Below are 23,735 nucleotides of genomic sequence, written 5' to 3' on the forward strand. Positions count from 1 at the left end.
GGCTGTTCATGAAGTTGACTTGTCTCTTCACGCCGCTGGACTCACTGGAAATGGCATCACTTTCTTTCCTTTGCCACCGCTGTACGAACCCTTATTGCTGTTAGTGTTGGAGATACCTCCCTCTCCCAATCCACTCAAGATTTTAATTTCATTCACCGAGCTGCAGGCTACTGGCCAGTTCCCCCATTGCCAAAGTCAACACTTCAGGTCTGCTTTGTCTGGAAGAGAAGGTTAAAGGGAGAGAGTGGGTCCTGAGATCTGAGTTCCCTTTCCCAGCCTTTCCTAGGACCTGCTCAGGTGATGGCCAATTCATGGCACAATGGGGGTCTCCTAGCTTGGAATCCATCTTTGCAAATGTTCCTGCTTCTCTGAAAATCAACAGGGAACATAAATTCCCTCCTTTTGTATATGTGTAACGAGCCAGACAAATTTCACTTGCAGCCGTTACTCCTATTCTATGGAAAGTCTCCAAGTCCATAAACAAACTTTCCCCCCACCCAAATTAAACAAGAATGAGAGAACCTATGGGGATTGATGGTGATGGGTTTGGGTGGTCAAGCCTCGGGGGAAGGAAATGAAGGAAATTAGATTATTTATATGTCTGTCTCCCCAGACAAGACTGTGAGCTGCTCAGAGGCAGGGATCACATTCTGTCTCGTGTGTCCCTAGCTCCCTGCACAATGCCTGATACACAGGAAAAGTCTGCTAGAATGCAAAGGAGGTACAGAGAACTAAAGGGAAAAGGGAGGCCCACAGAACCAATGAGGGAACAGAAACATCAGATTTGGGTGTCTGGTTTTTTGGTGGTGGTGGTGGCAGGGGAGGTACATTTGTTGGAAACGAAATGACCGCCTGGAGCAGGATTATACCTAGAACTTATGAGATCTAGCACAAAATGATGACACACACATAACCTTCTTCTTACACAATAACACAACATTTTGTTTTCAACAGAACATAAAAGCCATCAAAGGCTCTCTAGCTGGCTTGCAAATACTCTGATATCCCTGACTCTGCTAATAGGCAAAGAGAGGAATGTCCTGGCAATTCCTTCGAGTGGGAGTTCTGAGGAGAGAGGGAACATTGTTGGTCTGCAGGAGGAGGATGGGAAGATTCCGAACGTTTCCTTCATGTTCAAATCCATGACGCAGGTGAAGTGGGGACTGTAGAAATGGTGACCTCATCCCAGACAGGTACAGGACCCCTACCTGGGGAAGATGCTATGCTGATAATTCCAACAGAGTCAGTCTTGTTTCAGACGTAGCTCTCCCTTTAACTGGCATTTCAGCAGACTGAAAACAGTCTGCTTCCTCAGTGAGATAACCACCAGGAATTTGGCCTTTACCAAACGGTGCTGTGTTTCATGTAAGGAAAGTTTTGAGACAAAAAGATTTATTTAAATGAGCCCTTTTCTGCAGACTTAGTTACCAGAGATAAACATCAGGGTATTGTGTAGCGTGTCTGACCTCATTCTAATGATTTCATTTGCATGCGATCTATGGATTTTTTCTACCAAACTGGGGATATTAAGATTTCAGGATTTTTTTTCCTCAGTTATATCGTCAAGGGTTTCTTGTGTTCTTTATGCAGGTTCATTCAAGCTTGGAAGACACCTCCCTCAAGCCATTAGCTGGTATTCTTTGGAACTTTCTCCATGCAAAAGATTTTAAAGCCACTACCAATAGTTATATTTCTTAGAGGAAGGCCTTCTCCCTACTGTAAATCCCAAATCGTCAAGTGACTGACAGGTAAACATGAGCATAAAATGTTTATCTGTCACACAGTGTCACCAAGCAAATGCAAGGCAGAGTCACGGAGCCCTGGTGGCCCACTACGTGGGCTGTTCCCTAAACTAATCTGCCTGAGACAAACCGGCAAGAGTTTGGGCCTTGACATGAAACAGGCCCATGTTCAAATACAGCTCTGCCACTTAATCGCTAAGGAAGCTCAGCAGTTACTTATCCTCTCAGAGTCTATCTGTGTCTTGTGTGGCATGGAGAGAACGAGACCAACCTCGCAGGGTCATTGTCGGTAATAAGATAATAGTTATTAAAGCTCCTAGCATTAGGGAGGAACTAAAAAAAAAAAAAAGGCCACTATTATCATGATTTAGTAATCAGATGAGCTACGGGAAGTCGAGGGTATTTGGTTGCTTATCTCTAGATTGCCTATTCCACTATGCCACATGAAATCAGTTTGAAATTTATACCACCTTTGGCCTTTGCAGAGTCATATGAAGGAAGGAGAAGTCTCTTCTGACCTGGGGGCCTTTTTCACAGCTTTTTGGGCTAGACATCTTGAATACCCATTCTCTCTGGCCTGCCTGAACATGGCAAGGAGGGAAAAGAGCCACCATCCCAATCCAGTCACCCACTCTAGCATCGTCTACCACCCCTAGATCCATATAGCCTCCTGCTACGGAAATTACCGGGGCCCAAAGCCATAGGCAATATGGTAGCACACATACCATAGATAGGAAAACCTCCCAAGAACTCGAAGTTATTAGCCAATTTTCTTATTTAGTTAATTGCATCATTTTGCAGGTCAGGAAACTAATACTCAAAGATTATCCTGCCCAAGGTTGAACCACGGAGTTAAAAATATCAACATTCAAACTCATCAATTCACAGCTCTCTATCCTCTGAGGGTCCCCTTCTGCCCACTTGACGCAAATAGGTCTAAGAACATCCTCTTTGACAAAAGGCCAAATGATGGATGCCTCTGCTGCAGGGGAGGCTACAAGCCCAGGGGCTCTGGAGTCAGAAACATAGGATACAGGTAGGTTCCCCTCATTAGGGTGGGCCACCTGGTCAAGGACACAATGATGTTTATAAAAGAAATTTATCGGGGCACCTGGGTGGCTCAGTCAGTTGAGCATATGACTTTGGCTCAGGTCATCTCACAGTTTGTGAGTTCGAATCCCACATCAGTCTCGCTGAAGTCAGTGCAGAGCCTGCTTCGGATCCTCTGTCCCCCTCTCTCTGTGCTCTTCCCCTGCTCACGCTCTTTCTCTCAAAATAAACAAAACATACAAAAAAAAAATTTATCTCCTCACCCAGCTCCTTGATTAGTCCAAGACTCACTTCTTCCTAGAGTTCTCCCTAAGAGATGAAGTCCTAAGACCTTGCTCACTCAGAAAGTCGCCTGGTTTGCCAGCAGACCCTGGTCTAAGGCATTCATGGTCACCAAAGATGATAAAAGCTATGTTAGTCTGCTAACTGGGTAGCAACCGCACCCAAAGGCTTCATCCTGGATGAATTATCCATCCTTTCCCTGAAGGAAGGTCAAAGGGATCTAGAAGGGGAGCCCCACACTGTTCTTGTAAGGTGATGGATATCATGGTTCTGTGATGTGTTTGATCCCGGCTCCTAGATGTACCACCTCGTGTTGGAAGAAGCCGCTGTAGCTGGCTGGGCTCTACCGACAACCTGGACCACTTTGCTGAAGTTACTTCTGATGCCGTATCAAAAACCTACAGCCATCATTCCTCTGACATCTGGCAACTGACTGGGTCTGCCACATCTTCCACCAGGAATCCGTGGACCATCCTGTAGAGACCACACCTGAGCCCAGGTCCCTGCTGTGGCTATCACAAAGTGTTCTTATGCGAGCAGAATTAAAGTGGACTAAACCGGGTAGGGGGCGGAACGGAAGTATTCACAGCAAGGCACAGCTAGCTCTAGGCGGCACCTCTGTATCACTCTATTGAACGTAAATCCAAATCATCACAATATGTCCTGTGCGTTTCTAAATCCACCCTCTGTACTCCAAACCAAAAAAACTAAGCTCTCCGATAACTCTGGAATGGCATTCTGTTAGATGTTGCACAAAGGCAGTACTCTGAGTCAGAAATATTAGCCTGTTTCACAATTTTTGAGACAATTTAGCGCTGAGTCATTTTCTTTTTTCTTTTTAAATTTTTTAAAATGTTTATTTTTGAGAGATTGCATGCGGGGGTGAGGCAGAGAGAGAGGGAGACACAGAATCTGAAGCAGGCTCCAGGCTCCGAGCTGTCAGCACAGAGCCCAACGTGGGGCTCGAACCCATGAGCCATGAGATCATGACCTGAGCCGAAGTCGGCCACTTAACTGGCTGAGTCACCCAGGCGCCCTTCCTTTGTAATTATTAAATTGTGCATGCCTGTTGACCTTTTCTTTGTATATATGTTACATCTCAAAAGAAAAAAAGGAAATTTGTTTTTAAATAAAAGTATTACAGAGTACCTGAAGGTGTTCGATTATGCTTGAGGGTCTAAGTGAAGCAGAAGTAGAGACAAGGAGCCTCTGGGTCAAGCCACCTGTCAGAGAATCTCTATTGTGGTTCTCAGAGACGTGTGGCTGGGCAGAGGTCGGAGGGCTCACTGCAGTGGCTCAGAGGTAACAGTGCATGACAGGCTAACGCTAGCACTTACTGTGTTAATTCAAGAGCAATCCGGCCACCCTCTTGGGTCTTAAGAATAACTTCATGATAGGCTGAAATCAATCAATGATGACCATTCCCAGGGACTCACTCAAAGCCATGAGAACAGCAAGTATAAAAGACGTAGGACTGGTAACCTAAAAACATGAAGTTAGAGGGGCAGAACTGTGTTTTTTTTAAGGACATCTCCTATCACTCAGAAGCTTGAGGAGGTGGGAGTAGAGTGACAGCACTCTAAGGGTGGCGTTCAAACTTAAGATTCCAATTCACCAGGTCTGGGAGATGGGGCAAAAACCATCTTTGTACTTTAAACACAAGTCCAAAGGGAATTTTGTTGATCTTCCAATTTTCCCAATTGGGAACCAATAAGTAATGACACCAAGATTACTTCCCCAATAAGGCCAGGGCCCCGAGGTCTGGTTTTCTGCCACGCTTACCTTTGGTTGGAAAAGAATTGGTACCACGTGCCCCTCGCCTCCAAACTTTTTGAGAGGCAGTATTTTTGTCTGCTATGCCAGCCCACTTCGGGGAGAGTGGGGAGGGGGAGAGGAGGCGTGGAAATAAGCGTGATTGTATACAAACCAGAAGGCTATACACATCACTTAACAGTGGTTACCGCTGGATGGCAGGTGAATTATTTCTCTCGTGCTTTTTATTTGCAAATTTTCTATGCTGAGTTTCTTACATAGTAAAACAACAAATTCATGTTTAAAAGACTGATGAAAACAGACACCCTCTGCTCTTGCCACACTGGTTTCTTGTTCAGGAGGTGGGCGCAAGCACCTGTCAGGCACCATGGCCCTGCCCGGCATCAGGGACAGCGGTCAGGGACGGACGGAGGCGCGAGAAGAGCTGGGACAGGCCAGGGCTCTGTGCGCACGTTCTACCTGGCGCTGGGAGCTTCTGAATTACTGGGAAAATGCAAAAACATTTCCAAATCTTTCTTTTCCTTCCCCACCTCCGGTTTGAGCCCTGAGTCGCCACTTAAAGAAGAGTCACTCGCTACATAACCCTTTTCGATATTTATTTCCTGTACAAAATATTTACAGTCTCACTACAGCTGCCTGGCCCCTTTGCCTGGCCTGACGAACCTGCAGCAGGGCTTGGTCTCTAGAAAACACGCTGATGCTCTCCCTGCTGTTCACTTGCTGCTTGGCTTCCTTCAAAGACACTAAAAGGCCAGTCGTTCAGCCCGCCTCCCCCCAGTACCTGGGCCACAAGGGCATAAACAAAAGAACCGGCCAAAAGAAGAAACACGAAAGTAAAAACTGCCCGAGAAGTAACACATATTCCTCCTTCTCTCTGACATGTACCTTTTTCTCCCATATTGACAAGTACCAGAGCAAGATTAGAAAAAAAGAGAAAAGGAAAAGGCCAAACAGAGCAAAGATACTTCTGAACAGACTTGGGAGAGGGAGTACACTGGAAGAGTAGAAAACCACAACAGTATCAAAGGGTTTTGTTACACAAAGACCCTGGGGCCGAGGCCCACCACAGGCACGCAAGCGGCCGCAGCCAGCCGCGGTGGCACCCAGGATGCTCTGAAAAGTGCTATGACTGGAGCTTAAAATGCCAGATCTAGCCAAGAAAATCAAATCGAGCTCCAGCAGCAGTCTCTGGAGGGCCACGGAGGGGAGAATGCAGAGTCCAGAAGAGGATCAACTGCCAAGGACAGCAGAACCAGCCCACGCACCCCCAGCTGGAAGCCCCTCTCCGGGCCCGAGGGGCAACGTCGCCTTGTCCGGGGTGATGACGAAACTCGCCTGCATGTGTCCCATGGGAAGACACTGGGGCGAGCAGCAGCACCTTGTCCTGGTCCCTGAGGAGAGCAGTGACCGTGTGGCATGGAGGACCCTGTGGGTGTCGAGGCCCTGACGCTGGATCCCAGACCCCAAGAATGAGTGAGGTCGGCACCCATGCCAAGGACAAATGACGACTGCGAAGGAGTGAGGTCAGGCAGCAGCGGGAGCAGCTCGGGAGGGCTTGTTCCTTGTGATCCCTGGGAACGGGAGGGCTCAGACATGCTTCCGGGAGGCCAGGGCATTGCCATAAGTCCTGCCTCATCTCTGGCCTCTGTACTTGCTGGTTTTGGCAGTAAGGATGGCTTGTAATATTCTCAGAGTTGAATGCCCCGGTGAGAAGGGTAGCTTGCAGCAAAGCCTTCTTAAACACAGAAATTGGGAGAGTTGATGAGAGTCTGAGTCTTGAAGATGTGTGTATTCAAACTGTAATGAGAAAGGATGGTGTGATCTTCCAAGAGACAGCTGCAGGTTCTCTTCAGTCATCGTGTAACCGGACCTACTAGATCGTCCTCCCTCCACTGGGACTCCTGCTGGCAACTGACAGAGTGAAGTCACTGAGCAGCTGGGTGTTTGTTGTCTGACACAGCTCTTCTACGTATGTTCCTTGTGCCCTGACCCCAAGGACCTGTGACTGAGCCACAGGTCCCTTTTCCCTTGCCTCAGTGCTGCCAGAGAAAACCAAGCAAAGAGAGAACCAGGCATCGTTAGCATGCTATTCTTACTGTCTCAATCCCTTGCTACAAGATTTTCTTCCGTAGAAAGCTAAAGAATCCCTAGCTCTTAGCGGACTGAATAAGTTGAAGGTAAGTGGCCAGGCCCAGCCACACCTCAGTGTAAAGAACAAACTCAGGGACAAACGTCAGTAGTCTTCAAGCCAGCCATGTGCCTAGACGTGTCCCGGGCCCTAAGGGAAAATCATATTCGGCACTGGAAGCTATAGCCCAGCTATCTTTCACATTCTTGGGTCTGTTTTTCTCACTGGCTCAAACTCAAAAAAAAAAAAAAAAGCGCAGACAGTTCTTTATGGATTAATGATCATTTCCAGAAATGCCTTCAGGGAAAAAGCTCCTTTTCCAGTTCTGACACCACACAAAAAAAATCCTTTTGTGCTATCAGTCCCCATTAGAGGTAGTCCAGTGCCATGGCCTGAGCCTGCCATTGTGCAGAGGGACAAAAATGAAGACTGCTCATGTGGGCCCCTTCCTCGCGGTGCTTCTCCCGGCTCCTGGTGAGAAGAGGCAATCACCATGCCCACAAGAGGGACTCACATCACCTCAGGTCAAGTAGTGAGGGCTGCAGAGGGGATCTCTCAGGGACACCAGCAGAGGAGGCTGAGCAAGGAGGAGGCCAGCCTTCTAAGAAAGCCGAGCCCTTTGTGTAATCTTCCTCAGCTAGTGAAACAGCTCCTGCCACCGAGATCTTCTAAGAACCAAATGAAGTTACGGCAGCACGGTCCTCCTCTCGTGACTGAGTGAGCAGCTCACATGACACACCGTGCCCAAGTGGCCCGTGGGAGAGATGTGTAGGGAGCAGCAAGGGAAGGATCCAGCTCACAGATGACCAAATACTCCAGCTACTGGGGAGCATGCAGCAGCTTCTGGCCGATGGTTCCGTGTACGTTACGTGGATGTCTGGGTCAGTGTTATCACGCTGTTACCTGCACCCAGGTGCTCCGGAAAGCACAGGGCCAGGTGGATGGCAGGAGGGCGGTCAGAGCATGCCAAAGCCCTCGCAGCCCTCACTGATGGCCAGCTGCAGCATCCTGTGCACCTCTTCGTACGAGTCATACGTGGGGAGGCACAGCTGGTTAAAACTGGAAGGGCAAGGGGAGAAGGGATTAACTCACACTGCCAGAAGCACTGGCAGGGGCTGGGACGACCCTCCCCCGTGAGCGTGCACTGGACGGTCTGGTACGCACCACGTGTGTGCAGTCGGGAGCGTGCTGTGGGTCGGAGCAGCAATAATCTGGAATGAGGGACAGAGGGCAGCGAAACCTCCGGGTGGTAGCTGAGAGGAGCCTGTTGTGAACTGTAGCAGCCGAGCCAACTCCTCCTGGGTCAGACTGGAAACCACAGTCCAGAACCATCTCATGACCTGCCAGAGAGAGAGAGCACAAGGTGGGGTCACACTCAAGTGTGCAGCCTAGGATCTGACCCCTGGGGAGAGAAGAGGATACTCTGAAGTGGGCGACAAGGGTAGCAATGGTTACAGTCGACAACCTCTTTACGAATTTCTGTTGTCACACGGTCAGCAGGGTGGTCGTTGATTGCCTGGTTCTATTCCTTTGCATTTCTCACGTACGACTCCTGTGGCAGGCAGCACAACAGCGCCGAGGGACCAGGGCTCCCTTCTGCCTGGACAACCACCTGTCTCTCCCTCATGTGTCATTTTTTCCCAGTCGATATGTCTGGATACTTCTGACTCCTGGATACTTCTCTTCTGAAAGCTTTTCCTTGTAACAGGACACAAATCCAATGAAAGGAAGTTTAGCCCACCTACCTTTTCTCTGAAATGCCATGAGCCGCCAACGACCACTGCGTGGGCTTTGAAGTCAGACACACTGATGTCACCAGTCCCACACATCAGCAGCTGGAGAAGATAGTCAGGTGTTACCAGGACAATCAGGGGACAAAGATGCAACATAAGGTCAAAATTGCCTGTGTTAACATGCAAAATATGGAATAAAGAAAACACCAGGAAAAAGACCATAAGGTGAGATCATAATGCCAGAACTCTGCTTTAGGAAAATTAATTATAACAGGCCAATGGTTCCTAACCAGCGTGGTAAAAATCACACAGCTTTTTAAAAAAATATGTAGATGCCCAAAGCCTTACCCCAGACCTACGGAATCAAAATCTCCAGGAATGGGTTAGGAACTTGTGTATTTTGAAAAAGTTTCCCGTTACTGATGTGCACCCCTAATTAAGAACTACTGGGTGATCAGTCGATTCAACATCTGACTCTTGATTTTGGCTTAGGTCATGATCCCAGGGTCGTGGGATCGAGCCCTGTGTCGGGCTCGGCACTGGGTTCATAGTCTGCTTAAGATTCTCTCTCTCCCTCTGCCCTACTCGCACAAGCTCTCTCTCTCTAAAAAAATAAAATAAAAAGGCATACAGAATAAGAACTGCTTTCTTGTTTAAAAAAACAAAACAGGGGCGCCTGGGTGGCGCAGTCGGTTAAGCGTCCGACTTCAGCCAGGTCACGATCTCGCGGTCTGTGAGTTCGAGCCCCGCATCAGGCTCTGGGCTGATGGCTCAGAGCCTGGAGCCTGTTTCCGATTCTGTGTCTCCCTCTCTCTCTGCCCCTCCCCCGTTCATGCTCTGTCTCTCTCTGTCTCCAAAATAAATAAACGTTGAAAAAAAAAAAAATTTAAAAAAAAAAAAAAAAAAAAAAAAAAAAAACAAAACAAAACAAAAAACTGCTGCAGACTATTTTGAATTGAAACAAAGGACAAAAAAAGAACCAAGTATTTACTGAGTCTGCTTTGGAGAGAGCCTAGAAACACCAGGAAGAAAAGGCAGGCCCGTTCCCTCTGATGAAAAGTCCCAGCTCCTATGAATATTTCAGATGGCCTTTTCTGTTTCCCTTCTTTTGTGGATTGGGATCCATCCTTCTTTTGTGGACTGAACTTTTACTACCTTCCCTTTAGCCCGGCCTCTACTTGATCAGATAAATTAAAAAGTATACCAAAAAAAATGAGAACATTAATGACTTCAGAGGCCTAAACATCTTGTTGATATCCTAACATCCTTGTTAGGCCTAAACATCCTTGTTGAGCCTGATTTGGTTCAGGCTCCAGCATGTGACTTAGCAGACTGTGAGTACTTACTCAATAGTTATAAAAAATGATACATCTTGGGCGCCTGGGTGGCTCAGTCCGTTAAGCGTCCAACTTCAGCCCAGGTCATGATCTCGCGGTTCGTCAGTCCGAGCCGCGCGTCAGCCTGTATGCTGACAGCTCAGAGCCTGGAGACTGCTTTGGATTCTGTATCTCCCTCTCTTTCTGCCCCTCCCCAGTCTGCACTGTCTCTCTCTGTCTCTGTCTCTCTCTCAAAAATCAATACATGTTTAAAAAAAAAAAAAAGATACATCCTAATCAAGAGACCAGAAAAGCCCAAATTAAACCTGAGGAGCCTTGCCTCCTTCGAGAAGAACCTGCTAAGCTAATGAGTGAGAGAAGAGTGCCGAGTAACTGAAAGAGACTGTGTCCTTCCTTCCTACTCACTTTTAAACGTTGTTACAAATGCCATGCCTCACGGTAAAACAAAATACACCAGTAGCTAGCTATTCCTCAGCCCCCAAAATAAACAGCACTAGATGATAGTCTATGGGAAACTTTAGGCTGAGAGATGGAGCGTTCATTTTGTTTGAATTTCATGTATGAAGGTACAAATGTGATGAAAATTGCACCCGGCTTTAATTCTTGTTCTTGAAGCCAATTCAGTTAATAAGAATAAACACTCTATAAGACCACGTGAAACTGCTTTTTTGTTTTCTCATTTTTGAAGAATTTCCTCCTTACAGGCAACAGTTTGCAAAAACACACTCTTCATAAAAGCTGTGTGAAGTGGGAACTGATAAGTTGCCTTGTATGTATCATCTGTGAGCAGCAAGTAAGTAACCAACTGATTTTATTTTTTGCCCACAAGTTCTATTTTGATAATTACAGAATGGCATTCACCATCTTATAGCATTTTTCGGTTGTTACAGGATCTGAATAAGAATATATTAACTAAATAGCGTTGTGACCCCAAGCTTTGAAATATGTCACATCTTTTGGTTTGTCTCCTTCCCTGGGACATAGCTCCATGATGGCAGGGGCTTTGTCCTATTCACTGCTAGTTCTCTAATGCTTCAAATGTCCAAAGGACGTTTGTGTAAGTCTCTCATACAGGAGACAATAGTCTCTGTACAAAATATTCTATTATTCCCTAAAATCAACTTTAAATGTCATGGGATTTACAAGGACTGCACAAAATACCAATGTTCTTTACTATTCAACCAGTTATCAATAATATTTGATGAATAAATGGCTATTAATTATTACTCTTCAAGGGTAATTAGCTACAGTTTCTAATTTTCACATTCTAATGTTCTGAAAGCTGGTGAAAGGGTAAATGCATGGGAGGGTCACAAAAGGGAAACCAACTCTAGAACAAAGGACTTCCACACCTCATCTCATAAGAGAAGACACAACAAGCTGGTTCCTGCGTGCACACTCAAATACCCAGTCAAGAATGGGGGTCTGCAATTGCAAGCACTTACTTCAAGCTCGTTTTCATCAAAAATGGCCAAAAGGTTCTCAGGGACCAACTCATTCAGACCTGAAACAAAGTAGCCAAGTTAAAGCCAGACCCACTTTGTGGATACGGGGATTTTTATCTCAAGACCAAGAACAGACAGGCTCTCACCTTTTAAGAAGTGTTCCACCTCCTCTTTCACTTGACTGGCCAGTCGATATTGGGCCAGTAGATTTAAATAGAAGATTTTATTCGCATTAGTGACTGGAGTTTGAGCTCCACCTGTCATGAGCTCTACCACCTGAAAGAAGAGGCAAGAGACAGGGGAGGCTGTGGCTGGGAGTTGACGACACTCAGCCGCTACGTCCCATAAACAGCATTATCGAACTCCATCACAGCAATGAGCGTCTGCTGCACCCTCAACCTCGTAACACACCTGGTTTCATATACTTACTAAGCTTCAGCGGTCCTACCACAGCACATTCTACTAGCTACTACGGTATCGGAGTGAGTCTTCTCTGACCTGGTCAACTAGTGGGGACGGAACAGGAAGATATTACGGTTCCTTGTCAGCAAGAGCCTCATGTCTCTATGATCCCAAATTAAGCCCCTACTGACCTTTGGGACACTGCCGTCCCCCCAAAGCTACTTATGCAGTGACACTTCATTATCACTAAGTTCTTTTTCTACTGGAAAGGATGAGTGGGTAGGATATATGGGTACATGTGTCTTTCGCTCCATTAAATGGGCCAAGATCATCAACCGTGGGATGCAATGTCCTGATATGGTTGCCACTAGCCTCACGTGCTTACATTAATGACAATGAAATAAAGTGAAAAATTCAGTTATTTGGTGGATAACAAGCCACATGTTGGGTGTCCAAAAGACAGCCCAGATAAAGAACATTTCCATCACTGCGGAAAGCTCCATTTGACAGCCCTGCTGTAGAGCAGGCTGGGAACCACGGGACCCAAGTTCGGTTCTCTTTCTCACCTTATCCAATTGACCTGATTTATTATATTTCTCTTCTGCAAAGACCAGCTCCATCTCACTCATGTCATTGTTGAGGATGAAGCAAACTTTAGATTTGTAGAATTCTGGGTCATCTGTTTCAAAGTACTGAGAAGACAGAAAGACAACAGAACATGGCTACTCGTACCCAGAAAGGCAATTTGTAACTGCCTGGAACCACTTACCCCTCCCCCCTTAAGAACAATGAGCGCACAGTGGAGGAATTCCAGAATTAATGGCCAGGAGCCTTGGTAAAAACACATACCTAAGACATTACCTTATAATGCATACGTAGGCCTATGATCTGGGCCAAAAAAGAACGGGTGAATCGAGCTCGGACCAATTGCTTGTAGGCTCCTCCTAGAGAGGACTCATAGAGACACTTGCCCACCAACCGCCCTGCAAACTCATACACCTTCAAGCGTAGATGAGCAGGGCGATTAGGATTGGGATGTACCTGTGAAAGAAAGAGATTAAAAGGCTCTGGGGCACTTGAGTGGCTCAGTTAGTTAAGCTTCTGACCCTGACTCGGGTCATGATCTCACAGTTCATGAGTTCCGGCCCCACATCAGGCTCGCTGCTGCTGTCCACCCAGAGCCACTTCAGATCCTCTGTCCCCCACCCCCACCCTCTGCCCCTCCTGAGTTTATGCGCTTGCTCTCTCTCTCTCCCTCCCTCTCAAAAATAAATATTAAAAAAATAAATAGATAAAGGCTCTGGGCCATTTTTCTTCAAGCCTGGTTCTGGAAAGACCCTCCCCAACAACTCTATCCCAAGGAAGCAAGAATTTCAGTGTTAGAATCAAAGAGTTGTCTAAATGCCATTAGTTGTTTGGTAGCTAACATGAGTAATTTAGACTGACTGGAAGATAGAGGGCAAAGATGGATTTACAGTAAATAGAAGAACCTTACATTAAGTCTGTGGTCCCTGGCTGAGTATGGAAGTTAACCAATGGATGATGGGAGGTCTTTTCCCTAAACCTGAAATTCTTTCAAACGAAGTCTACTTCTCTACTGTTTATACCTCTGCCTAGTCAAAGATCTAGTTCAAAAGTCAATGGCCTTAGGTATATTTTGAGAAAAGTGGCTTAATCATTATAATAGCAATTAGCAGAATGGCCATTGCACTAAAATACTTTTTAGTCAAATACTCATCGTCTGCATTTTCTCTTATTTTGCACATGAAATAATAAAGGCAAAGAGGAGGGAAGCAATCTAATTGGTTCATACTGTAAGTATCGAAATTAAGAACAAGACACAGGTTGTCAGATTTCCAGGACAGTTGCATGATCTCAAACCCTTGTTGGAGTTATGTATTGTGATGCAACTGACATTTTCCGCCCGCCCACAGGGAAGTCGCAAACTCACTAATGCTTGGTTGTTGTCACTGAATCGGGTGAAGAGCTGATTGGTGGTATCAAATAATGCTTTGCAGATTAGCTCGAACCATTCCCGGCGAGGCCCTCCCCAGTCCAGAGCTGAAAGGTATAATAAAAATAAAAAGGGACTCTGGCCTACCACCTCTTGTTGCTTGTGTTCCTTTATTCATCATTCGACACTCTCCACCTTCCTTCCATTCCACTACGTGAGTGTTTCCCCATTCCAACCCACATAAACTGCGGGCTTTTTTTTTTTGGAAACCCCATCCCTTTCTGTAGGATTAAAGGACTCAAGATATTTTGTTCACTAAGCTAATGCCCCCTAGTATGGAAACACGGGAGATCAGAGATCCCAGGAAATGGACTTTTCTCTTGTTCTGCAAAGGTTACTACCTTCCCTTCTGGTCCCAACTCTTAGCACTTGCCTCCAAGTCCCTCTGTCTGTGCTCTACAGGCTCCACCAAGCTACCTGGCCAGTAAACACCACATCTTCTGTCTCAATTTATGACTTCTTTTTCCTTTAGGAAAATAAACTTGGGCAGGGGCAGGGGTAGGGGGGATATTTTTGTTCTTTGTGGAAAGCAGGTAAGGAGGAGAGGAGGAGTGGGGAAGAGAGTTAAAGAAAATGAATATGAGGGGCACCTGGGTGGCTCGGTCGGTTAAGTGTCCAACTCTTGATCTGGGTCATGATCGCATGGCTTGTGGGATGGAGCCCCGCATGGGGCTCTACTTGGGATTCTCTACTCCCTTCTCTCTGCCACCCCCCATCTCTCCCTCTCTCTCTCTCTCAAAATAAATAAACTTAAAAAGGAAAAGAATATGAAATTTTAAAACTGACCTTCTTCGTCTTGGAAAACCACTTCAAAGTTCTTGCTCCAATCTGAGATGGAGAAATTCCGAGTAGCTTTCAGAGACTGAAAAGCAGTGAAGGGAAGGAAACTGTCAGAAGACTGGCTGGCATCTCTTGGGTGTTCAACACAAAAACACAAGAACAATGCCATTGTCCCTGTAACCATTAGTACTTGGAGGAGATACAGTACTCAGATATAAGCTTTAATCATGCCATCTTATTATTTAAAATGCACAGATCTCCGGAAGAAACTTAAGATTTTAAAAAACAACCTAATTCATCTTTATACCATTGCTTTGTTGGGAAGTTTTGAAGCTTTTTTTTTTTTTTAATGCTCATTTTAATTAGAAAACTCTTATGTGAAGAAATAAAAAGGACTCAAATTAGTAAGCTGTCAGCAAGAGAACCAAGGAGTCCTGGTTTTCAAGTACAGTGTTCACTAGAAATCTTTATCCACAAGCTATGTTCAGACAGGGAGCCATGCCACACAGGGAATGTGGCTGAGAAAAGGGGTTTCCAGTCACACCTACCAGAGCCAAACATCACAAACACTTTCTGGACAGGGACCAAGCCTTCTCATTCTTGAGGAATGCAAGAATTATGCCAGTGTCTGTGCAGTGGAGACAGACACACATCAGGTGTTCCTTTTCCATCAGACCAGAGTGACAACAAAAGTCATTTCCTTTTAATCCAACAAGAGCTCTTCTATTCCAGGGATTCAAGAATAAGAACTTTCTTCTGTCAACCACTACTTCTACCTTCCCCACACACAAGTTCCAGGAGATGGTTCAGGAATGAGTTCAGTACAGATTATAAAGCCGACATGTCAACTAGTCTCTCCCCTGAATAACAGGTCTGGAACAAATCTACTCCAAACTCAGTACATAATCAAACAAAGAGAAGAGCAGTTTTTAACAGAGATGTTTAAAGAGAAGGGAAATTGGGGTTTCAACCTGTAGGACATAACCAAACACCAAAGAGGTTTCTAGTTGCAAAATCCTGACAACTGACAACGGAAATGAAACTTTACGCACCGATTCCAACAACGTGTGTCTGCTGACCTTCAGGGTGACTTTGGAATGTGGTCTTTTCATATGCACCTGCCGAAGCTCTCGCTGGAAAAAGTTCACCTTGTCCTGAAAGGTCTCGGAGCCTCCTGAGGAGCAAGAAGATCCATCATGATCACAGCCTCATCTCAAGACACCTGTGCAGTCCACACCACACCTTCAGACGCCCAGCGTGGCTGGGGTCACTGCCTTCCCTGTCAGAACCCCTGTCCAATCTTACCTATATTCTTATGGAGAGAGCGGATGAAAGTGGCTGCTAGAATGTTCCTCTCCTTACAGCTGAGCTCCACGGGCGGCTGAATGCCATCATCTACCACCAGTGTCAGGAGCTTATGAACGGGGTCGGGGCCGAGGTATGAAAACTAACAAAGGACAAAAGAAAAGGTTTAGTATAAAACTCTCAAATCCAGCAAAAACTTTCCGTATCCCTAACCTTCAGTACCAACCAACCAACAAGTTAAGCCTGTTTTCTCTAAGTCAGTACCTACTAGGAGTGTATCACTGTGTTTTTCATCTCCGTGCTCTACAATCCAATCTTATGTTCCGTGCTCTACAATCCAATCTTATGTTAAATTACTGGAGCCACAGAGACTGCCTTTAGTGAGGATCGCAGGTTAACAATACAGACCTCCTAACATAAAATATAAGAAGGGTGTACTCTTGAAACCAATATTGCGCTGTATGTTAACTAACGAGAATTTAAACAAATAAAAAAAACTATCAAGGTTATTATAGGTAAATGTATGTGTGTATGTGTGTGTGTGTATGTGTGTACATATACATATAGAAACACACATACACTGTTGAAGGCAGGAAGGATATACAAATACCTGATGAGGTTGGGCAAACTGGCTGGAGGAAAGCAATTTGCCTTTAGATTCCAAAAGCTCGGAAAGTTAAAACAAATGTTTTTAATAAACGAGAGTGCTGATTCTAAAAGAGTTAGCTTTAGCATGTTGGAAAACCAAGCTTGGGCCAGAACTGTCAACACCTTCTCCATTAACTTAGTCTCGGGGCAAAAGAGAACTGTTGAAGAATTCTGATTTGCTACTAATTCTTGTTTCTTTAGGCACGTGTCTTTCTAGAACTTCTGTATTCTTCATGCCACGTTGTGAGGACAAAAGACGACCCTTTCTTTATTCGGCAATGAATTCCGTGTGCACAGTAAGAACTTCCAGAAACACCAAAAGCCCTTCTAGGAATAAACGAAAGGCTGAAACATTCCAGAATTGAAGCCTGCTCAGCATAAACCAAATGTAAGGTTCAACTTACTTTTGTTCCTGGGCATACTCGGAAGGTATAAAGGCGCCAGGGAATGATTTTCAGGTAGAACTCCTTCACTGAGAATTGCTGGAGGGACAACATACAGAAAAGGAAGTGAGTGATAAATAAAAAGGGTCTATCTGGGTACTGTAATTAAAAAACCGGAGTCCCTACCTCCATTCCTCATAACCCTTTCCCTCTAGGGACAAAGAGGATACTTTTTTAGTACTAAAATAAAATATAAAATCAATTCTATCTTAAAACAGGCAAATTGAAAATATTACTCTGACAATGCAATTTCACACAGACATTTCATAATCTTCCTATTCAAGTCTTACTACCAGTTCTAAATGTCTGAGATCAGATTTTCACTTTATGAGTAAACATTTTACCTAGAAACAATCAAAATCTCCTTTTGTTCAGCTGAGTGCTGCTCAGACTTCCTCAATGGACAGGAGATACCTGTGGCCCCTACCCACTGCTTTATCTCTATTAGAATGGTAACCAGGGGGGCCCCTGAGTGGCTCAGTCGGTTAAGTATCCGACTTCGGCTCAGGTCATGATCTCACAGTTCGTGAGTTTGAGCCCCGCGTCTGGCTCTGGGCTGACAGCTCAGAGCCCGGAGCCTGCTTCAGATTCTGTGTCTCCCTCTGCCTGCTCTGCCCCTCTGCTGCTTGCACTCTGTCTCTCGCATTGTTTCAAAAATAAATAACATTAAAAAAAAAAAATTAAAAAAAAAAAAGAATGGTACCCAGGATTTGCCACGGGAGGCCAGGTGGGGGATGGGAGGGTAAAGGTGGTCGTGTGGTTGCAAACAAAAAAGCACATAAAAATGGTGAGAATAAAGAAGGGTCTCTTTATACCATTATAAAAAAGAAAAAGACAAAGCCAATCACTTTTAATCTAAAAAAACCTGTTATCTAAATGTACAGATCTGGCTTTTTGATTTAAAACAAACTCTTCATTAAGAAAATTTCAAACACATGCTAAAGAAGAGAAAATGGTATGATGAACCCATCATCAGCTTTAACAATTACCACCTCGTGGTCAAACTAGCTTCATCTGTACCTCACCCTGGCCCTCATTCCCACTCCCCTAGTTCAAAGCAGGACAAGCTTTTAATGACACTTAGCAAAGTCTGAAGTAGAACGGAATTGGGACTCAGTTTTGGTTATGAGATTAAAGGGACAGAATGGGATGTTTCAAAAGCTCAGTTTTCCGAGGTCTGAATGAATAAGCAAAATACAAATACTCGAAAGAAAATCCTAACACAAAGTGCCTCTTAGCTCAGGGGCCTTGGGAAGTTCACCTCCCTGCCTCTGCCAAAATTTCTGTGTTCCAATCTTGTAGCCTGAGAGAGACATGCATTTATTGTGGTTTCATGAATCCAAGAATGAAAGATCAAGTTGTTTCAAAACAGCAGAAGGGGCCAACAGTAATTTTTATACTAGTGAAAAATTTTTAATGGTCAAAAGTAGCTTTCTTTAAAACTCTGAGAGCCATTCCTTGAAACACCTTCCCAGAAGCAATCAAAGGGCAGAACGCCTCAGGTGCTCTAAAGCACCAAAGTACACAGACCTTCTAGACAGAGTCTTAATCCAGTCCAGTCCAAACATGTGCAGCAAAATTGGGGGTGGGTGGGTGGGGGCGCAATCTTCTGCTCAAGCTTAAGTAGCCTCTCTTGGTATCCCAGAAAACCTACAAGTCAAAGATCTTGCCCTGACTCTCACACTAATGCTTTGTGGTTTTATTACCGATCGCCAAATATATGCAGGTTTAGGCAAGGGGATTTTGAGACAAGAGTGAGCGGTCCAACCTTTGGGGACACGTAGCAGTACACCTTCTTCGGTTTCTTCACCTTCTCAGGGGTCTGGCACTCGGAGGGTGAGTCTTCATCTTCCTCCTCCATGGCTGTGGAAGGCCGGCGCTGGGAGGAGCTCGTGTGCATGGGGGGAAGGTGCCAAGGTGTGCTGGTACAGTTGGTGGCATTATAAAGATAAGCCTCAAAGTAAATGCTCACTCCTGAGGTGGATACGTTGCGTTCGACAATATTCTTCTCATTCTCTGAAGCAGTAACAAGGAACAAGGTTGTAAAGTAGGAGACGTGGGAGAAAAGGAAAGACCTGTCACTAGACCTTTAGTCCAGAGGACTCTAAGCCAAGTGTGGCTCAGATGGCAAATGTTTGTGAGGTTGGTCAGAAGAACGCAGACAACACAAAGAACAAGTGGCCTGGGACCAGGACTAAATCAGAGCTTTTCTTTCAACTCACCACTTAGGACAATGATGTCAAATTCACCATTATTGATTGGCTGATTTTGGTATGAAATGCAGGCATGGAAGCAGCCACGAGAATGCAGGGTGAGTCGCAAGAACACCTGGCAGGTCTGCCTGTTGGAGGTCACAGACTTCTCAAACGAGACACCAGAGCTCTCTTCTTCTTGAGGACCGAGCTACAAGAGGAAAACCGAGCATCAGTGAACATAGAAAATTTGCCCTAGTGCATGGCAGTTTACTCTTTACAAAGAACTTTCCTATTACAAGTTAATCTAAGCCTCATAATTGCTAATGGGATTGGGCACTGTCAGATGTCAGGAAGGACAGTACAGAAGTCAAGGTGGAGATGAGAGGAAGTGAATCAGTAAGGGTGAGAATGACAGAAAAGGAGCACACAGAGAAGGGAAGTTGCTTACCTCATGAATGGACAAACTGTAATTGTGCTCATCTCTCAAGGACGCGGAATTGTTGGTAGGGTTGTCGTACTCATCTCGGGGCACTATTTGAAGGGTGTGTGGCTGTCCACAGGTCAATACAAGAGTAGAAAAATGGCACACTATTTTGGTCTTGGAAGGAACCACCATTCCTGAAACAGACAATGGAATCTAATCTTTAGTGGGCAGCTTATCGGAGCACAAAGATCTCTTCAATCAGTGAGTCCCAGAGAGCTGGGTCCTGCCCAATTCTTAGGGATAAACACCACCATGAAGAGGATGAGAAAAAGAAAGAAAAAGATTAATTCAAATGAACCGGGGAACTCATTTTCACAAATTTCTAACCACTGCTGCACTACTAACCATTGCTGCACTAAACAAAAGGAGAAAAGGACTCACAGGAAACAGAACTGAAAGCTACATTGTGTCTACAGTCTCACTGGGAACCTACAAGTGAGGCAGGCCTCAGAAATTGGCGCTAAACCAAAGAAACACAAAAACTCAGAAATACTTAGGTGGAAATGTAAGAACACATGTACATGTAGTATGTTGAAAACTAAAAAATGCTAGTGAAAGAAATGAAAAGGTCCACATAAAGTCAGAGGTCACCAAGTTCATGAACTAGAAAGCTCAACATAGTAAAAATGTCAATCCTCTCCAAATGATATTCATGTTTAATATCATTCTTATCAAAATCTCACCAAGAGTTTTTGTAGATATAGCAAATATTGTTCTAAAATTTATACGGAGAGGAGTTAAGACAGCGGAGAAGTAGGGGGACTGGGATTTCCCTCATCCCTCAAACACAGCTGTTTTGAGGTCAGAACATTTGGAACACCCAGGAATACAGGCTGCAGAGTCACAGAAAAATCTCCACAAGTGGACAAAGCAGCTTGATGGGACAGAGGTTTGTGTATGTGAATTCGGAGAGATAAAATGGGCAGTGTAGGAATGGAGGGGAGGGAACCCCTTCTGTGGAGAGACAAAAGGGAGAGAAAGGCTATGGAAGTATGATATTGTGTTTGGACAAGAGAAAATCCTCTCCAGACCACGGACTGGGGAACGAGAAATACGGAGAGTGCCAGTGTCTACTTTGCAAACAGCCGTAGGAGCTGAAGATCAGCGTTTTCAAGGGTGTGTGACTTTCTCTGTACCGGAGCCGCTGTCCAGTGCACATGCCTGGCGGGGAAGGGAGTCAGCCCCTGGGCGCGGCAGTGATCTCAGGGGCACACTGGGAGAGGACAGTCCCCTCCCTCGAGTACCGTGGTTCGAAGATTTATTGCCCCCACAAAGGACAAAAGATCTTGCAGGAACTGGCCAGCCAGAGGCCCTTTGTCAGATGGGTGGAGTGGCGTTACCCTAGAAACAGGTCTGTGTGGTGAGGATCCTTTAAGACATTGGGTTTTGAATACTAGCCTAACGCCTGGGAGGCCCGGGACAAGCCCTGGTCCAGGGAGGAGGGACTGGGGCGTCTCCATTTTTCTCCCCATCACCAACACAGTGGGGCTTCAGGGAACAGGACAGCGGCCCCCAGTGGAGGCGATACACTGACCAAACCCTGCCCCTCCGTACCTGGTAACTGCTTATCTACTGGAGTGGGACTGACACTGACCAAACCAGAGTGACACTGACAGAGCCAGACGGCCTCTCCTGCAGACCAGCAGAGCCACCGGTCCCAGGCCCCAAAAGACAACTGTCCTGCAGTTTTGTATGTTAGTCTGTTGGGTTTTCTTTTCTTTCCTTCTTTTTCTTTCTATCCTCCTCTTTTTCCCCCCCTTTGGAATCAGGCTCATAGTTTCTGATTTGATGTTTGGTCAATTCTGACTTATATAATATATATAAATATATAATATATATTATGTCTATATATTACACACAGATACATATAAAATATAATACATATGTATATGTATCTTTTTTCCTTTCTCTGCTTTGGTTGTTTGTTTAATCAGGCATTTTCACTCTATTCTTTTTACACACTTTCTGTATCTCTTTCTTTATTTTCCTCTCTCTCTCTGGATCAAGCCGTATAGTTTCTTTGATTCTCTGCCTGGTCTTTTCTTTTTTTTTTTTTTTTTGCCCCTTTCGTTGTTCTCTTTGTTTGGGATAAGGTTCCCCCACCTTTCCTTTTTTCCAGGGTTGCTTCAACGAACATGTCAAAGCACACCTGGTGGAAGGTCCAAACAACCCACCACTATGAGCAGTGGGATAGAGCAGCCAAAAACACAACAACAGAGTGCACACAACACACTCCGGAAACAGTTCCTGAAGTGCCAGACCCTGGACAGCGTATGACCCGTTTTTAATATAGCACTCACAGGTATGGGACACATAACAAGCTATGAAAACACGTATGTGACAGGGGTGCCTGGGTGGCTCAGTAAGTTAAGCATCCAACCTTGGCTCAGATCATGATCTTGCGGTTCATGAGTTCGAGCCCCGCATCGCAGGCTCTGTGCTGACAGCTGAGAGCCTGGAGGAGCTTACTTCAGATTCTGTCTCTGTCTCTCTCTGCCCCTCCCCCACTCATGCTCTGTCTCTCTCCCTCTCTCTCTCTCAAAAATAAAAATAAACACATAAAAATATACAAAACACGTACAAGACAGAAACCTGACCAAAATGACAAAATGGAAGAATTCTCCACAAAAGGAATTCCAAGAAGAAATGCCTGCCAGAGAATTGTTCAAAACAGATATAAACTACATATATGAACAAGAATTTAGAATAACAGTCATAAGACTAATAGCTGGGCTTGAAAAAAAACACAGAAGAGAAAATACATTGCAATCCAGGCCTATCTCAAGAAGCAAGAACGATCCCAAATACATCACCTAACCTCAAACCTAAAGGAACCAGAAAGGCAGCAGTGAAGAAAGCCCAAAGCTAGCAGAAGAGAAATAATAAAGATTAGAGCTGAAATAAACAATACAGAATCCAAAAAAACAATAGGTCAATGAATCTAAGAGCCAGTTTCTTGAATGAATAAACAAAATTGATGAACCCCTAGCCAGACTTCTCAAAAAGAAAAAAGAGAGGACCCAAATTGATAAAATCACGAATGAAAGAGGAGAGATCACAACCAACACCACAAAAATACAACAAATTATTAGAGAATACTATGGAAAATTATATGCCAAGAAACTGGACAATCTGGAAGAAATGGACAAATTCCTAGACACCCCCACACTACCAAAACTCAAAAGTGAAGAAACAGAAAATCTGAAGACCAATAACCAGCAAAGAAATGGAATCGATTATCAAAAATCTCCCAACATATCAGAGTCCTGGGCCAGATGGCTTCCCAGGGAACTTCTACCAGACATTTAAAGCAGACTTAATACCTATTCTTTTCAAGTTGTTCCAAAAAACAGAAATGGAAGGAAAGCTTCCAGACTCTTTCTACGAAGCCAGCATTACCTTGATTCCATAACCAGACAAAGACCCCACTAAAAAGGAGAATTACAGGCCAATATCCCTGATGAACCTGGATGCAAAAATTCTCAACAAGACACTAGCAAATTGAATTCAACAGTATATTAAATGAATTATTCGCCATGATCAAGTGGGATTCATTCCTGGGCTGCTGGGCTGATTCAATATTCACAAATCAATCAACATGATGCATCACATTAACAGAAAAAGGATAAGAACCATATGATTCTGCCAATAGATGCAGAAAAAAACATTTGACAAAATACAGCATCCTTTCTTAACAAAAACCCTCAAGAAAGTCAAGATACAAGGAACATACCTTAACATCATAAAAGCCATATATATGAAAGGGCCACAGCTAATATCATCCTCAATGGGGAAAAACTGAGAGCTTTCTGCCTGAGATCACGAACACGACAGGGATGTCCACTCTCACCACTGTTGTTTAACATAGCATTAGAAGTCCTAGCCTCAGGAATCAGACAACAAAATGAAATAAAAGGCATCCAAATTGCCAAAGAAGAATCAAACTTTCAGGGGCGCCTGGGTGGCTCAGTCGG

The 23,735-nt window shown here is 44.9% G+C and overlaps 1 protein-coding gene across 11 annotated transcripts in view; it reads right to left on the reverse strand.

The window, feature by feature from the left end:
• Nucleotides 1-4,107: 4,107 nt before the first annotated feature.
• The window catches only part of AREL1 (apoptosis resistant E3 ubiquitin protein ligase 1), a 50,037-nt gene continuing 30,409 nt past the window's right edge, over nt 4,108-23,735 (reverse strand). For 7 of the 11 annotated variants that reach the window (XM_047861451.1, XM_047861450.1, XM_047861456.1 and 4 more), the window contains 15 exons: nt 19,726-19,895; nt 19,305-19,485; nt 18,851-19,098; nt 17,044-17,121; nt 15,992-16,133; nt 15,739-15,860; nt 14,693-14,768; nt 13,844-13,953; nt 12,754-12,933; nt 12,459-12,584; nt 11,637-11,766; nt 11,491-11,549; nt 8,721-8,810; nt 8,140-8,315; nt 4,108-8,034 (listed from right to left, as the gene is read on the reverse strand). In XM_047861451.1, coding sequence (XP_047717407.1) covers nt 7,932-8,034; nt 8,140-8,315; nt 8,721-8,810; nt 11,491-11,549; nt 11,637-11,766; nt 12,459-12,584; nt 12,754-12,933; nt 13,844-13,953; nt 14,693-14,768; nt 15,739-15,860; nt 15,992-16,133; nt 17,044-17,121; nt 18,851-19,098; nt 19,305-19,485; nt 19,726-19,895 — 1,991 coding nt within the window. In that variant the 3' untranslated portion in view covers nt 4,108-7,931. The other 4 variants (XM_047861457.1, XM_047861453.1, XM_047861452.1 and 1 more) reach the window with 4 other exon arrangements.

This window comes from Prionailurus viverrinus, chromosome B3 (assembly GCF_022837055.1).
Source record: "Prionailurus viverrinus isolate Anna chromosome B3, UM_Priviv_1.0, whole genome shotgun sequence".
Classification (NCBI taxonomy): Eukaryota; Metazoa; Chordata; class Mammalia; order Carnivora; family Felidae; genus Prionailurus; species Prionailurus viverrinus.